The sequence below is a fragment of the Pantherophis guttatus genome, chromosome 2 (genome assembly GCF_059756535.1).
Source record: "Pantherophis guttatus breed Tessera chromosome 2, ASM5975653v1, whole genome shotgun sequence".
Taxonomy (NCBI): Eukaryota; Metazoa; Chordata; class Lepidosauria; order Squamata; family Colubridae; genus Pantherophis; species Pantherophis guttatus.
In genome coordinates this window covers 292,292,401-292,307,779 of record NC_142064.1, presented here as the reverse complement: position 1 = coordinate 292,307,779, position 15,379 = coordinate 292,292,401, and the positions used below count along the sequence as shown (strand labels likewise).

Genomic DNA, 15,379 nt, shown 5'->3' with positions numbered 1-15,379 from the left:
CCCCCCATCCCAGGAGAGGATCCAGGCCGCCTCAGGATAGGCGCCCTGTGGGATGTCTGCCTGCTGCAGCTGGGAGAGGGTGGGGGCTCTGATCTGGCCTCACCAACCATTAGCTGGCATTTGATCCTCAGCCCTCAACAGCTGGCAGCTGCCCAGCCTCCGATGCCCTCACCCAGCTGAGAGAGATGGGCCTGGTGAGCCTGAGGATGGGAGACCACCAGGAAGCCTCTGGGCTGCTGTAGAGGCTGAAACTCCTCCAAGACAAGGAGGGAGAAGCTTCAGGCCCTCCTCGAACTCCCCTCCCTCAAAAGATTCCCTTCCCATTCCTCTCTCAGTCTTGCCTGATCTCCCTGGATCTCTCCTCCCCCTCCCCCCTTTCTCAGTTCCTGCCCTTTGGGAGACCTCGTGGGAACCCAATTCCCCTTGTCCAGAGAGAGGGGACAAGGTTAAAATGAGTGGGGGTCTCCCCTTCCTTGGTCCTTGCCCCCACCTCTAAACACAGTAGCCTTTTAGCCTTTCCCACCTTCCTGAGGCTGAGGGCCCAAGGGAGGAAATTGGGGGTCTCCAAGCCCCTCTTTACCCTCCTCCCCTGGGAGCCCTCCCCACTTTCCTGCCGGTCTCTGGTGCATGAGGAAGCCAGACCCCCAGTCCTGCGTCAGGAGGGAGGAAAGGCTGCCCACGCAGAGCAGGAGGGAAAACTGGGGGTGGGAGGGAGTGGGGAGGGAGCCAGGGGGAAGAGTGAGGGGGAGGGATGAGGAGTTGAGGGCCAAGGGAGGGAGGAGAGTTAGGGGGAGGGAGGAGAGTGAGGGGGAGGGGAAAAGCGAGGGGGGAGAGGGGGAGGGGAAATCAAGAGGGGGGAACAGCAGCGCTGCGGAATTCTATTTCTGACTTCCAGAAAGTTGAACGTCTGTCACATCCAATGAAAAATGGAGCTTTGGGAGCGTCATCCGTCTCCAGGCAGAGGAGCCTCCGAGGGGTCCTTTGGAGGAGATGGTTCTCGGAGGGGCCGGGGGATGTTCAGCTGTTCAGCCTGGATTTGGCCTTTTTGTCCGCCCATCGAGCCCTTCCGAGGACCCGGGAGAGGCGGAGGTGGGAGTTTGATGGCGCCAAAGGTCTCCTCCTGGCGGGATTTCAGCAGTTGCAAGCAGAGCTGCCTTCCGCAATTGACTGAGGGGGATTTGGTCAATGCCTGACCCTCACCCTGAAGGGCAGGAAAGGGGCGTCTGTGGGGCTGGAGAGGAAGGGGGGCATCTGGTGGAGGAAGGTCTTGTTGGGCCAGGAAGTCTGACCCCTGGGAGATCCACCCTGCCTAGGTAGGTCGAGGTCAGTGGGGAGAAATGTATTGGGGGATTTTTCTGACACCTGGAAATGCAACACACGGGATCCAGAATAAGAGAGTTGAGAGGGACCTTGGAGGTCATCCAGTCCAACCCCCTGTTCAAGCAGGAGAGCTTATGCCCCTCTGGTCAAAGGGCTGCCCAGTTTCTCCCTCAAAGCCTCCAGGGATGGAGCAGCCACAACCTCTGGAGGGGAGCCGGCTCTCTAACACCTGCAGGGCAAAGTCTGATCTTGAAGGGCTGGGTGTGATCTGGATGATCCCTTCTTCACATGATGGAGGGATCCAGCCTGTCTGGGTAGGTAGGAAGCAGTGGGGAGAAATCTATTTGGAGAGCTTCCTCCCATCAGGAAACCTCATGGGATCTCTCGATGGGGAGGGGGCTCCCCTGACTCCCCCAGCCCAGGAAGGCTCCTGATTGGCTCTTTTTTTCTCCTTCCAGCAACTCCCATCCGACCTCCTGCAGGTGAGTTTCTCCTCTTCCTCCCTCACCTGAACCCCTCCCCCTCCCCCCAGTTTCTAAAAATCCTTTCATTCTTCCTTTTTTAAAAAAGAACAATTCTTTCTAAACAGATCGAACCGCCCTCAAACTCTCCCTGCAGGGCCTCCGTGCTCCAGACGAAGGAAAGCCTTGAAATTTCAGCCAGATTTTCCTTACGCAAAACTCCACCATGAGGTGCCCTCAAACACCAAAACAGACACACACAAAGCACGAAAACTTCCTCCAGGTTCTGGGAGGCTGCAGGAGGGAAGGGGGGGAGGATCCCTGTCCTTGGGGGAGGGGGAGGGAGCACTGCAGGCTCTAAACTGCCCTTCCTGTCCCCTCCCCACTTTTCCTTCTGACATTTCTGGCTCCCCCCTTTGCTGCCTCCCCCATGGCCGCCCCATCTTCCTCCTGCTCAATAGGAAACCTCTGGAGGGAGGGAGGAAGGGAGGGAGGGAGGCCTCCCCTTTGATTAACCCCCTAATTAAGTCAATTAGGGACAATTTCCCTCTTCTCCCTGGAGCCCCCCTTGGCAGCCTCATGGCTGAACTCAGACCCCCCCCTTGGAAGTCCCAGGGGAGGAGATGGGGAGGCATCACCTGAGAACCAATGAATCAATGCAGCAGCCCCTCCCCCATCTGGAATCGGGGGGGGAGGAGGGGGGGCTCCATCCCTGGAGGTCTTCAAGAGGTCGGAGAGCCATTTGTCCGGGGTGGGATAAAGGCTCCTGCCTCGGCCAGGGGGGGCTGGACTAGAAGATCTCTAAGGCCCCCTTCAGCCTTTGAGTCTCCCTCTCCCCCTCGGCCCTCCCCCCACCCAAAGCCTTCGGCCCCCCCAGCCCCTCCTGCATAGGGGGAAGGGGGAGAAACCCTGGGACTCTCCTTAAAAGGGGAAGACGCCCCCCCCCATTCTCTCCCCCCCCCCCAGCTCACCAGCAGCCATTCTGGAACTGAAGCCGACCTCTATGCGGTGGGTCAGAAAACCCCACAGCTCTTATTGACACCCAGAAGTTTTCCTCTCGGGATTCCTGGACAAGGAAGTTGAAATATGAATTTATGACTTTATTACTGGACCTGCTGACTGCAGCAAGAATTCCTCATAGGCAAAAATGGAGAGAAACCTCCATCCCCAGAATGGACGAAGTGATGGAATGAAAAAGTGGGCAGAGATGGCGGAAAAACCTTTTTGACCAGAGGAAAGAAGAGATTTCCAGCTGTTTTTCTACCTGGAAGCCACTTCTGGACTTTTATGTTGAGGCAGGAAAAAAAGTGAAATCTGGACTTTTGGGATTTAGTGAATAAGTTAAGTTGTTGATATAGAAATGGTTAAAATTTACTTACAGAAGAAATAAAAACCGAGGCTCCAATTTCACTTGCTGAGAAAAGATTTTTTTCCTCTCTTTTTTCCTTTTGCCCTTTATCTCCCACTTCTCCTTCCCTTCCTTTCCCTTCCCCATTTCCCATTTCTCTAAGACTTTTATTTTCTCTTTTATGCCCTTATAATCTTCATGAAACATCATAAAAAGGAGCCTTTTGTTTTAGGGGCCTTCCTGTCCCACAGCCAAAATATCCAAATCTCATCACGATTCCATTCTAGAGCTGCACAATCAGATGGAAAAAATTTCTTCCAAAATGTAACTTTATATATTTTTTTCTGCTGAAAGTAGAGATTGTTCTGCATTATGGCGAAGACGTGGACGTTCTCCGAGGAAAGGAGCGGGAAGCGGAGGAGAAACGGCCCAACTTCATTCCGGGATCTTCATCCCGGGCTGCTTTGCAAGGAAAAGGGGGATCCCGACCCACAGAAAGAAAGAAAGAAAAGAAAGAAAGAAAGAAAGAAAGAAAGAAAGAAAGAAAGAAAGAGAAGGAAGGAAGGAAGAAAGAAAGAAAGAAAGAAAAAGGAAGGAAGGAAGGAAGGAAGGAAGGAAGGAAGGAAGAAAGAAAGAAAGAAAGAAAGAAAGAAAGAAAGAGAAGGAAGGAAGGAAGGAAGAAAGAAAGAAAGAAAAAGGAAGGAAGGAAGGAAGGAAGGAAGGAAGGAAGGAAGGAAGAAAGAAAGAAAGAAAGAAAGAAAGAAAGAAAGAAAGAAAGAAAGAAAGAAAGAAAGAAAGAAAGAAAGAGGGAGGGAGATTCCTACCCATTTGGGTTTGGGGAATCGGAAGGAGGTGCAGGGGAGACGCGTGTTTCATGGAAGGGAAACGCCCTTTTCTCTTGTGAAGCCAAGAGATCCCTACGGAGAATCCCCCGTGAAGGGCGAGGATCCGGCTGGATTAGGAGGGATCCCTGCAGATCCTGCCTGAACTGTCAGCTGAGGGTTTTCCTGGCTTCCCTTCGGATTGGGGGGAGCGTGTGGCCCCCAAGTCCTGGCTGGCTGTGGGGCTGCCCCTCCCCCCTTGTCATCCAGGGCAGCTGCTGGGGGCTCCCTCCTCCCCTTCTGAGCCCCGAAGGACCCCTCGAGCTCTGGATCCACTTTGCCCTCCTGGACTCTCGGCAGATCCACCCTGGGCCCCTCTGGGCACGGTGGGAACTCAGAGGGCATCTAGTCCGCCCCTCCTGTCCAGGCGCCCAGAGAAAGGGAGAGTGGAGGAGAATCATGGGGGGGGGGAAGGAGGCAAAAGGAAGAGGACCTTCTCCTCCGGGGCTGGCATGAAAGACCCCCCAGATTGCAGCCCCCCAAGACTGAAGGGATTCCCCTCCCCCACTTTCTCCGCTTCTCTCTCTGCGCCGAACTCTCTCCTGCATCGGGCGAAGTCAAGGGAGGCTCTGCCCGGAGACCGATGACGCTGCAGAGGGGAGGATTCCCATTGGTCCTCCTGCTCTTTGAGTACTCTCCCTCTTCCGAAGTCCGAGGAAAACTCCTCCCCCCCTCCAGACCCTCCGATTCCTCCTCTGGGGCTGGGAGCGTCTTTCTCCCCCCTTTGGGGCGCTTGTGGGGAGCCTCCATGGCTTTGGCTGGGCTCCCCCTGATGCTGCTGCTGGGGGCGCTGGCCCCGATCCCCGGGAGCGAAGGGGGGAAGGAGACCCCCGGTAAGGAGGGGGCTGGGCGGGGGAGGAGGGGGCTGGGAAGGGGGAAGGAAGCCGATGGGTCCCCAGAGCCTCCAACAACCTCGATCTCTGCGTGGTCTCCTCCCCCTTCCTCCCCACATCCGCCACCCCCCAGGAGGACCCCTCCCCCCTTCCCCGATTGTAGTCAAGGTTGGGGTCGCAGCCGGGGCCCCCTCTCGCCCCCCTCCACAGCGTCTGGGTCGGAGTGGGCTGCATTGAAAGAGGGAGGGGAGGAAAAGCGAAAGAGGGAAACTGAGGCATTTTGAGCCCTGAATCCCCAGAAGGGAAAAGAGGCATTTGAGCAAAAGTCTTTTTCCTTCTTCAGAAACTTCCGTTTTTCTCCTGAATCTCAACTTTGAGGCTGTGAAGGTCAGGCAAGAGGGGGGCTTCGGGCCCTTCATGGGGAGCCCCTGAATTTGGGGAGGAGACCAGGAACCCCCCACCCCACTGCTCTTTCGGGACCTGGAGGGGAGGGGGGAGTACTGAGGGAGAAGGAGATTGGGGGCTCCCCTTTGTGAAGGGGGTGGGAGACCCTCCCTTTGAGGTGCGGGGGTGGCAGGGGGTCTTTTTGGAGAGGGGGAGAGGAAACAGGGGTGATCCCCGAGAATCCTCCAAAGGGAGGGAGTTGAGTTTAAGATTAGGGGGAAGAAGAGAAGCTGGGGGGACCCAGGGAAGGTGGGGGTTCGAATGGCTGGGAGAGCCCGGGAGAATCAGTCTAGATGTCCTCATTGTGGCCCCTCCCCATATCCCCTCCCAAAGGAAGAGAGAGTGGGGGGTATGGACGTTACTTTCTCTCCGGCCCTCCCCCCCCCCCCAAATTCTTGTCCCTTGAGATCCAACCTTCCCTGCAGAGAGGAGATCTGCCCGACCAGTTGAGCTTCTGCCTACCTTTTCCCACCCTGGGAGGCTGGAGGAGGTCCCTCCCCTCCCTCCCCCTTTCTTCCCCCCCTCCAGACCCCTCCCCAGGAAGCCTCCCTTCCTCTCTGGGACTGAGAGAGTTCCCTTTCCCTCCTCCAGGGGGCGTCTTCCCCCAGTCTCTCTCGGGAGGTCCCCCACCCCGCCCCCTTCTCTTCTACTAGCGGCTGGGAACGATGGGCCCTGGAGTCCCTCCTGACCGCTTTCCTCCTTCCCCTCCCCCTCCCCCTCGCAGCCCATTTCCTGTACCAGGAGAAGTCCGAGTGCCGCTTCCTCAACGGGACGCAGCGGGTGAGATACCTGCTCAGGCACTTCTACGACCGGCAGGAGATCAGCTACTTCGACAGCGACCTCGGGAAGTTCGTGGCCGTCACTCCGTTGTCTCAGCCCGATGTGGACAGGTGGAACAGAGACAAGCAGGTCATGCAGCTCATGAAGACCGAAGTGGATCGCCTCTGCCGGCACAACTACGAGGTGAACAGCTACCAGGCGCCCAAGAGGGAGGAGCGGGCGATTGGCCGGAGAGGTGAGTCGGGGGGGGCTCTTCCCTGGGAGGGGGGTGCCAGGACCCCCCTTTCATTTCATTTCATTTCTTAGGATCCTCCCAGATGAAGGTTTTTCTCCTCATTTATTTATTCTACCCTCTCAGAGGTGCAAAATCCTCTGTTTCTTCCCAGGCTCCAAACTCTCCTCCTGTCTGGAATCTGGGATCCCTTTGATCCATTTCCCCCCCCCCAAGAAAATCCATCCAGATATGTTTTTTGGGGGGGGTCTCTCTCTCTCTCCTGCTCAATCCTGCTTGTCTCCTTAATATGGATCTTCTGCTTCTTTTTCTTCCTTTTTCATTTCCTTCTTTTTTTGGTCTTTCTTCATTCAGAGTCATTTCCAGTCCAGCAGTTTTTCAATCCAATAAAGAAAGAAATGAGTAACGGAAGCAGCCTAGAATTTGTAATCATGATTCAATGCTTAAACCGAGATGTAAAACCCCCAATAACAGGAACCCTGATCACTTCCGTTCTTCCTTCCTGGGGAGGCTCCTGATTTGGGGGGAGAATCCAAAAACACCCACAAAGCTTAAAACTGAATTTGGGGTCATAAGAAAGAAATTGGGCCTCCATTCAGCCCTGAAGCCTCAGATTCTTTCTTTCTCTCTTCCAGATTCCTTCAATGTTGCCTACATTTCTTTTTCTCGTTTTATTTCTTTGTCTCATAAAAATCTTCTATATTTCTTTTATCAACTGATGGGGTTTCAGAGGCCAAAAGCATTGCGCAAATCAAGGATTTTAGCTGCCCTTGTTGCCATTCGGCTTTTCCAGGGAAATTATATTCCTTTTATTCGAATCAGAGAAGTCTTATCAATAACTTAAGAACTGGTTAAGTTTAATGTTCCCATTGTAACTCCAGAGATTCTCCAAAAATAACGTCTCACCATAGAATGCAATGAGATCCTTCTTCCATAAGAGGAAAACCTCCAGATCCTAAGAGAGAAAAGCCTCTTGGAGCATTTGCTCCTTCCGGGAATTATTCAATATTTTAGGGGAACCTGCAGAGATTTTGCTCTCTACATATTCAGTCCGGAGGCAAAACTCATTTTCACTCCTAAATTCTTCCCTGCAAATCTAGGAGGATTTTCACCTGTCACATAAGATGCATTTGGAAATGTTTTTCCTACTGAAACAGGATATTTTCATGGAGATAATAATATTCAGCTATATAATTGGTTTCTGGATGATATTTAAAGTTCATTTTTCCCCTACAAAGAGCTCAACATTCTTGTCATCTGGCACAGTACTTGAAATAATTCTCATACCAATAATATTTAACATAGAAATTTCACCACTTTTATTCATTTATCTAGTGATTTTTTCATAACCTCCGAAAGTGCCCCAAGTGCCAATTGTGTTGGTGTTGTGAGTGTGTCTCTTTTGTGGGCCTCTCAGGGCCTCCCTCCCTCCTCCCTCCTTTTGAGGGTCTCTGGGGGGATTTTCCCTTCAGGGAAAGGAGAGTGTCTGTAAGACTTTGGGTTAGTTGTGGCCACTTTGGCAAATAAATTTAATAAATAACTAAACTTACTAAACAAACAACAAACAAACAAATGTTGTGGTATTGCACCTAATTAAAAATCTGGTTTCATTTTCAACGAGATCCCAAGAATCATCCGACTCGTGCTGCGTCTGTCCTTCCCGTCTTCTGCGTCGTTTCTTTCCTGTTGTGTCTCTCATGTGGCTCCTTCTCCTCCTTCCCTCCAGCCAAGCCCACCGTCTCCATCTCCCCCACCAAGATGGAGCCCTCTTCCCCCAACACCATCCTCCTCTGCACCGCGACCGGCTTTTACCCCGTGGAGATCGAGATCCAGTGGCTGAAGAACGGGCGGCCGGAGGAGGAGGGCGTGGCCTTTGGGGAGGAGCTCCAGAACGGAGACTGGACCTACCAGCTCCAGGTGATGCTGGAGACCCAGCCCCAACGGGGGGATGTCTACACTTGCAAGGTGGGGCATGCCAGCCTGGAGGCCCCCATCACCGTCCAGTGGGGTAAGCCCCTCCCCTCCCTCCCTCCCCTCCTGCTCTGGGGACCCCATCCTGCCCTGAGAAGGGGGAGAGACCCACCGCATGGGGAGAGCTGGAATGGACCCTCCTGGGGGAAGGTGGGCCTGATCCTCCTGCTCAGGTGAGGCTCCTTCTCCTTCCCCAGAGCCCCGTTCCTCCAGCTCTGCCAGGAGCAAACTCTGGACGGGGGTCATGGGGGCCGTGATAGGAGTGGCCTTCCTGGCTGTGGGGCTCTTCTCCTACCTGAAGAGCAAGAAAGGTGAGTCTGGGGGGCTGGAGGAGAGGTGGTGGGGAGGGGACCCTCTAGGGGAGGCCTCTCCTCAAGCTTAGCAGGTGGCCAAGAGGGGCCCCTTGAGGAATATTTATGGGAACTTCTCTTGTTTGAGGGGCTATAAGTGAAGATAATGCAACCTATGATGGGCTATCAATGGGGAGGGGGTCCCCCTGAGTCCTCCAGCCCACGAAGGGTTCTGATTGGGTCTTTTTCTCCTTCCAGCAATTCCCATCCAACCTCCTGCAGGTGAGTTTCTCCTCTTCCCCCTCATCTCAACCCCTCCTAAAAGTTTTAGGTGGCTTTTAAAATTCCTTAATTGTTCCTTTTTTTAAAAAAAAACTTGCCTGAACAAAACTTCCTTGTTGTGGATAGAGCAGTTTTTTGGATTTTGGGCAATGTTTCTTTACAGAGATCTGAAAAAGTATTGCAATCAAAAACAAAAGCACACACAAATGCTAAAATCTTGCCCAGAATTTTTCCATGTTTTGGAAAATTGCAAAAGGGAAGGGAAGGGAAGGGAAGGGAAGGGAAGGGGGGGCATTCCTTCCCATTCCTCCCTTGGGGAGGGAGCATCCCAGGTTTAAAATCCCCCACACATTTTGTAAGCAACCCACCCATTCTGTTAGGCCACGCCCACCCAGTCACATCCCTCCCACCAAGCCACGCCCACAGAACCAGTAGTAACAAATTTTACATTTCACCCCTACTATGCACTGCTGTATTTTCGGTCACTTCAGCAAATGGCAGGAGATCTGCCCAGCTAAATTGCTGATAATGAACATAGCATCTCAGGTATTCTTCTGTCATTGCGTTCGCTCGTTCTCTACCTCCGTTCGTCCTCGGGTGGGAGGTGGAGCTGAGTCCTTGAGATGACCCTATCAACTTAATGAACTCCCTCCAAAACTTCTCCCTGAACTGCACCCCACCCTCCGGTCCGAGAGGATCCTTCTCGGCACCCCATACAGACTCCTTTGGGTTCATTAGTTGAAACCTGGACAGGCTCTTCTTCCTGACCCCCCTTCTCCTTGTGAGAATTCCCACAATTTCTGGCCAAGTGAGCCCAGGCTCCCCCCTTTGCTGCCACCCCCATCGTAGCCCCGTCTTCTTTCTTCCTATGAAGCATCCCAGCCTTTTCCTCCCTGAAATGGGCGGATTCTCTCTCTATGTGTCCCTGCCTGTCAATCACCCCCCTGCAGTGTGGGTCTGCCTTGGAGGTGAGGGGTGAAAGGGAAGAAGAATATGTTATTTACAGTAAAAGTTTCTCTTTATATTCTGATTTTCTTCCCCATCTCTTTTTCTACAGCACTCATGAATTAATCCTGCTCTCCGATGCAAAAGGATATTTTTTATTTAACAGCTGAAGATTCTTTGTCCTGTTTGCAACCTGTGAGAAATGGAGGCTGAAGGTGGCAGTTTGGGGGGAGGAGGAGAATGGCAGCCTGGACCTTCTCCTGCTGAGACACACATATACACCCCAGCTTCCTTTCAGGGCCTCTCTTTCTTCTGAGGGAGGGGTGGAGACCATCTAGACTGTCCCCAGGGATGCTAGGTGGACCTGTCACTCCAGACCCCTCAACTCTCCTGGCTTTGAACCCACAGCAGCTTCATCTACATTATTCTCCCTCCCACTCACTTCCCTTCCCTTCGCTTTGGTATAAAAGAATAAACTTCAGATGTAAGAAAACCCTGGAATCCTCCCTTCCTCTTCCTCCTCTTCCTTTTTGCTTCCCCCGCAGGAGGCTCCTCCCTCCGCTGCCTCTGGATCCACCATCCAGGCTATTTTGGGTCCGAAGCCAGAACTGGTTCAGGAGGAGGGTGGGCAGATCCAGGGAGGAGAAGGGGCAGGACCCCCCTTTCTGCTCAGAGGCCCCCTTGCTCTGCTTCCCCTCAAGCCCCCTTTGGAGGAGCAGAAGGGCAGCAGGCACGGTCCTCCCTGAGCATTTGTGGGGAGCTATTGGGGGGCACCCGAGACTCCCCTACATTCACCCAGCCATTTCAGCCATTTCTCTCCTTCACAGCTGGAGGGTCCTGCCCCATTTTGGCACCCAATGGCTCCCTCCCTCTTTGGGGCTCAGATTCAAATGGTATAGAGTCTACTGCTCGATGGTATAAATGGTGTAGGCCTGAGCAGAGGGTTGGACTAGATGACCTCCAAGGAATCCATCTGAAGCCGATCCTGGTGCAGAAGACATTGCCACGGAGGGGAAGACCTACTCTGTGGGAAAAAGGGGGGGAGTTCAATGGGGCAGCCCTAAGTGGAAGACCCCTCCCTTCTCCCCATCACCTCTAGATGCCCCTAGACAGCCCTCCAACTGAGCCTCGCCCCCTCCAGAGGTCATCCAGACTGACTCTGCAGGACTCCAGTGGCCTCAACCACCGAGGCAGAATTTCCCCCTCCCCTTCCTCATCTGGGGTCTTGGGGCCACCACAGGAAAAATAGGTCGGAGTGTGATTGTAGGAATTGTCTGAAATTGCCTGAGAAGATTTGGGCTCCTTTGAGCAATGCCTCCCCTTGCAAGACAGTGTGCAAGAACCTGGAGAAGGGACAACACCAAATGTACCAATGGCAGGGGGGGAAAATTAGACCGGACCTCCTTAATAAAGAAAGAAAGTCTTGTGTTGATTCATTGTTTACGGGAACTGAAACAGCCGTTTCTAAGACGGATAATCAAACTAAGGTGGTTGGTTGTTTCCCAGGAGCAGCTATCAAAGACGTGACTGAGGGGCTTACAGAAATAACGAAGCCCACAGAGTATGATCCCTTTTTCCTCTTTCATGCTGGGAGGAATGAAAAAGTCCCTGGAAACGATGCCAAGAGACTCGGAGCAGGTGGGCAAGGGAGCCAAAGAGTTGGGGGCACAGGGGGATTTCTCTTCCACTCTCCCAATAAAGGGAACCATCCAAGGAGGGAAGGCAGCACCTTGGAAGTCAAGCCTGGCTTAGGGGATGGTTCTCTTGAGGGAAATTGGGATTCTTGGACCATGGTCCACAACAGCCACATGGGGGGCTTCTGGCAGGGGATGAGCTGCCCCTCACAAGAACCCAGAAGGTCGGCTTTGGACACCAACCGGCTCGCCTCATCCGAAGGGCTTGAAAGTGAGACCGAAGTGAGAGGGAGACAAAGATTTATAAGCAAATTCCAAGCTCAAATCTCAGGGGAATCAACCGAATGGAAAGAAAGAAGGGAAACTCGGAGAGAGAGCAGGAGATGTAGAAAGCAAATATGGGGTCAGTCAAAGAGGGACTCAGATGTCTCTGCACAGATGCTCAAAGTACGAGGAATAAATGGGGTGAAGGTGGAGCCCAAAGGCAGGTGTGACGTTGTTGCAATCACCAAAACTTCATGGGATGAAACCCAAAATTGGGAGGTGCAACTAAAGAGATTTAATGCGGAGGAATCAGGCAGCAGCTGTCCAAAGGAAGTGGGAGACACGGACACAAACTTGTAGTTTTATGTAAATAAATGTATTTCACATCTACATTCACAGCAGACAAGAGAGTCGGGAATGCAGGGAGATTGTGAGGTAAATCTCAAACAGCATTCTGAGCCCATGGAAGAAAAAGGCGGGAAAAAGGGAAACTCCCCCTTTCCACCCACAGCAACCAATCAGAGCGCAGATCACCTCATTCAGGAGCCCCGCCCTCACTTGACTACAATGGTGTGTTCTGGACCATTGTGCATTTTCCTCTTCCAGCTATTCCATTTAATATCTTCACATTTAAAGGGTTCAAAAGAAACAGACCCAATAAAAGAGGAGGTGGAGTTGCACTATGTACATAAAAAATAAACAAACTGATCTAGAAATGCAACAGAAGAAAGAAAAACCTCCTTCAATGCATTTCGGTTGACATAAAAGGGGAGAAAAGAGGGATGGGGGAATATTCGGAGCCTCCCAACCAACCAGAGGAAACGGATGAAGGTTTTGTTAATTAGCAGAGGCCCGTAGGAAGCTCCCCCACTTTTTTTAGTGCCATTGTAACTTCAAATGGTCACTAAATGAACTGTCATAAGTCAAGGACTCCTTTCTTCAATGGGCTTTAACTGAGGGAGAAAAGGACCAGAGAGCTATAATGAGGTGGTGGGGAGGGGCCCCTTCAGCCGCCTCCAATGGGGCAGAGGACCTTGTGGCTGCCCCACCTGCAGACTCAGCCATGGGGAGGAGGAGGAGGAGGAGGGGAGTCCCTGAGGGAGAATGGAGGCTTGTTGCCTGCTGGATCCTGGCCAGGTCCTCAGTTCCGCTTCGGAGGAGCCCAAAGCTTCAGGCTGGGGAAGCGAAGCCCAAGCGCCTCTGCAGCTCTTGGCGGCTGGAGAAGGAAGGGCTGCTCTGTGTGTGTGTGTGTGTGTGTGTGTGTGTGTGTGTGTTTATGTGATGTCAGGAAGAACTCAGAATCAAACTCTGTGTGGGGGAGGGGAAACCTGAAAAGAGCCCAGAAGTTCTGCTTTGATCAGGAGAGCGATGGGATCCCACCAGAGTCTCTCTGGATCTGGAGCCAATTTTGTGTGACTGGCTGTGTCCAAACACACAATTGTGGGGCAGGTTCGGACTCTGCCGCCTCCTTCAGCTGCAGGAGGGGACCCAGTTCTGGCCTGCTGAGGCTGGTGCTGCCCCTCCCCCCATCCCAGGAGAGGATCCAGGCCCCCTCAGCATAGGCGCCCTGTGGGATGTCTGCCTGCTGCAGCTGGGAGAGGGTGGGGGCTCTGGTCTGGCATCACCAACCTTTAGCTGGTATTTGATCCTCAGCCCTCAACAGCTGGCAGCTGCCCAGCCTCCGATGCCCTCACCCAGCTGAGAGAGGTGGGCCTAGTTAGCCTGGGTGGGTGGGGGGGTTGGAGGGCTGTTTTCCTTGGTGGCCCCTTGGAAGAGGAAGTCCAGGCTGAAGCCGTTCCTGGTGCAGAAGACGTTCGCCATGGGGGGGGGGGAAGACCAGCTCTGTGGGAGAGGGGGGGGATCAAGGGGGCAGCCCCAAGAGGAAAGCCCCTCCCTCCTCCCCAGGACCCCCCCAGCAACCCCCCTCCCGACTCACATCATCTAGGCCAGGCCTCATCAAGTCTGCCACTCTCAAATCTGAATTTGAACTCAGGACCTTGGGGGTCTCAGGTGTGCAGAGATGTCACTTTCCGGAATCAGATTTGCAGGGACCCTCCCTCCCTTTTTATTTGACTTCCAAATAAAAGCTCTGTACTGGCCACAACACTCACTCCCCCCCCCCGGCCCCCTTTGTGGGGCAGCCTGGCCAAGGTCATGCATAGCCCTTCCTCAACCCCCCCCCATGACATTTCACCCGATTCCTCCCCCCCCCATTTGCTCCCCTCAGCATTGAAGGGATTCCTCCCATCTTCTCTGCTGCTAGGAAACCTCTGCCGAGAAGGAGGGAGGGAGGGAGAGAGGGAGGCCCCCCTCTTGATTGACCCCCCCCATTAAGTCAATTGGGGAGAATCCCATCTTCTCACGTTCCCCCCTTTGCAGCCCCTCGGCTGAGCTCAGAGCCCCTTGGAGTCCCAGGAGAGGAGATGGGGGGGAACCCCTGGCCCCTCCCAGCGTTTTCTTCCCCCAAAGGGGCGGAGCTTCCCTCCATCCGGTCCCTGCCCATCAGCCCCCGCTGCAGTGTAGGCCTTCCTGGGGGGGGGCAGTAGGAGAGGCGGAAGAGCTTGTTCCCACTGAGGGTTTCACTTTATATTCTGTGATAATATTATTTTCTTCCCCGTCTCTTTTCCCCCCAGGGCTCCGGAGTTAATCCTGCCCTCCTTCCTGCTTTCCGAGGGGAAAGGCATTTTTTAGGAGGAGCTGGGGAATTTCCGCCTGTGAAGGATGGAGGTTCAGGGTTGGAGGTGGGGGAGAGGAGGATGGCAGCCTGGACCTTCTCCTGCCGAGACCCCTCCCCAGTTTCCTTGCAGGGCCGCTCTCTTGTTCTGACCTAGGCTTCCCCAGCAGCAGGAAGCCAAGTCCTTGTCCCCACAAAACCCCCTTTTCTTTAATTGGCAGTGAATTCCTCTCCAGCAAAGTCTTTCCTCTCCCACAGTCTTTCTAGACAGTTCACAGTTACCGACCTTTATTGGGGAGCGGCCAGGCCGAGGTCTTCCAGACGCCCCAATACTTGGCAAGAATGCAGGAATGAACTAATTGCCTCCTGCAAACTCCACTCCCCGTTCGCTCCTCTTTTATTCCCTCTGGGAGGGGCCCTTCATTGTCCACCTGTGGCCTTACTCCCGAGTCGACCCTTGTTCCTTAGCTGTTCCCTTCGCCTGGGAACTCTGCGCACGCCCACACTGGGAACAGGCCCCAGCTGTTCCTCTGCCCCACTGATGTCTGACTCCAAAGGCAGCTGATATCTGTCATACGGCCCTGGCCCCCTCTCTGCCTCCGACGCAGAGCCCTCATCCGAGCCTTCCCCAGACTCCAGGAGTGGCCCAGGTTCCCCCCCAGCCTCCTCACTGTCCGAATCTGCTTCCAGCTCTGAATCCACAGCAGCTTCGTCTCCATTGCTCTCCTCCTCCTCCTCCTCCTCGTCCTCCGAGTCCCTTCGCTTCACTTCCCTTTGCTATAAAAGAATAAACTTTAGACTTTAGGAAAACCCTGGAATCCCCTCCCTCCCCCCCTCCTCTTCCCTGAACCTGCAGGTGGATCTTCCCTGGATTGGGGCCAGAACTCGCTTGGGAGGGGAGTGGGCAGATCCCAGGGAGCGGAAGAAGGATATGACCAGTAGAACCAGTATAGCCAAAGACAGATCAGATTTTGGCAGATCTTTCCCAAAAACAGATCATGCCAAAGAAATCTTATTTTG

General features: G+C 53.7%; 1 protein-coding gene across 2 annotated transcripts in view; it reads left to right on the top strand.

The window, feature by feature from the left end:
- Positions 1-15,379, top strand: part of LOC148116177 (H-2 class II histocompatibility antigen, I-E beta chain-like) — a 252,867-nt gene that overhangs the window by 141,704 nt on the left and 95,784 nt on the right. The window contains exons 1-2 of one of the 2 annotated variants that reach the window (XM_087884948.1): positions 4,675-4,843; positions 6,012-6,302. In XM_087884948.1, coding sequence (XP_087741074.1) covers positions 4,759-4,843; positions 6,012-6,302 — 376 coding nt within the window. In that variant the 5' untranslated portion in view covers positions 4,675-4,758. Of the gene's footprint in view, positions 1-4,674; positions 4,844-6,011; positions 6,303-15,379 lie in introns of those variants that run through there. The other variant, XM_087884949.1, reaches the window with a different exon arrangement.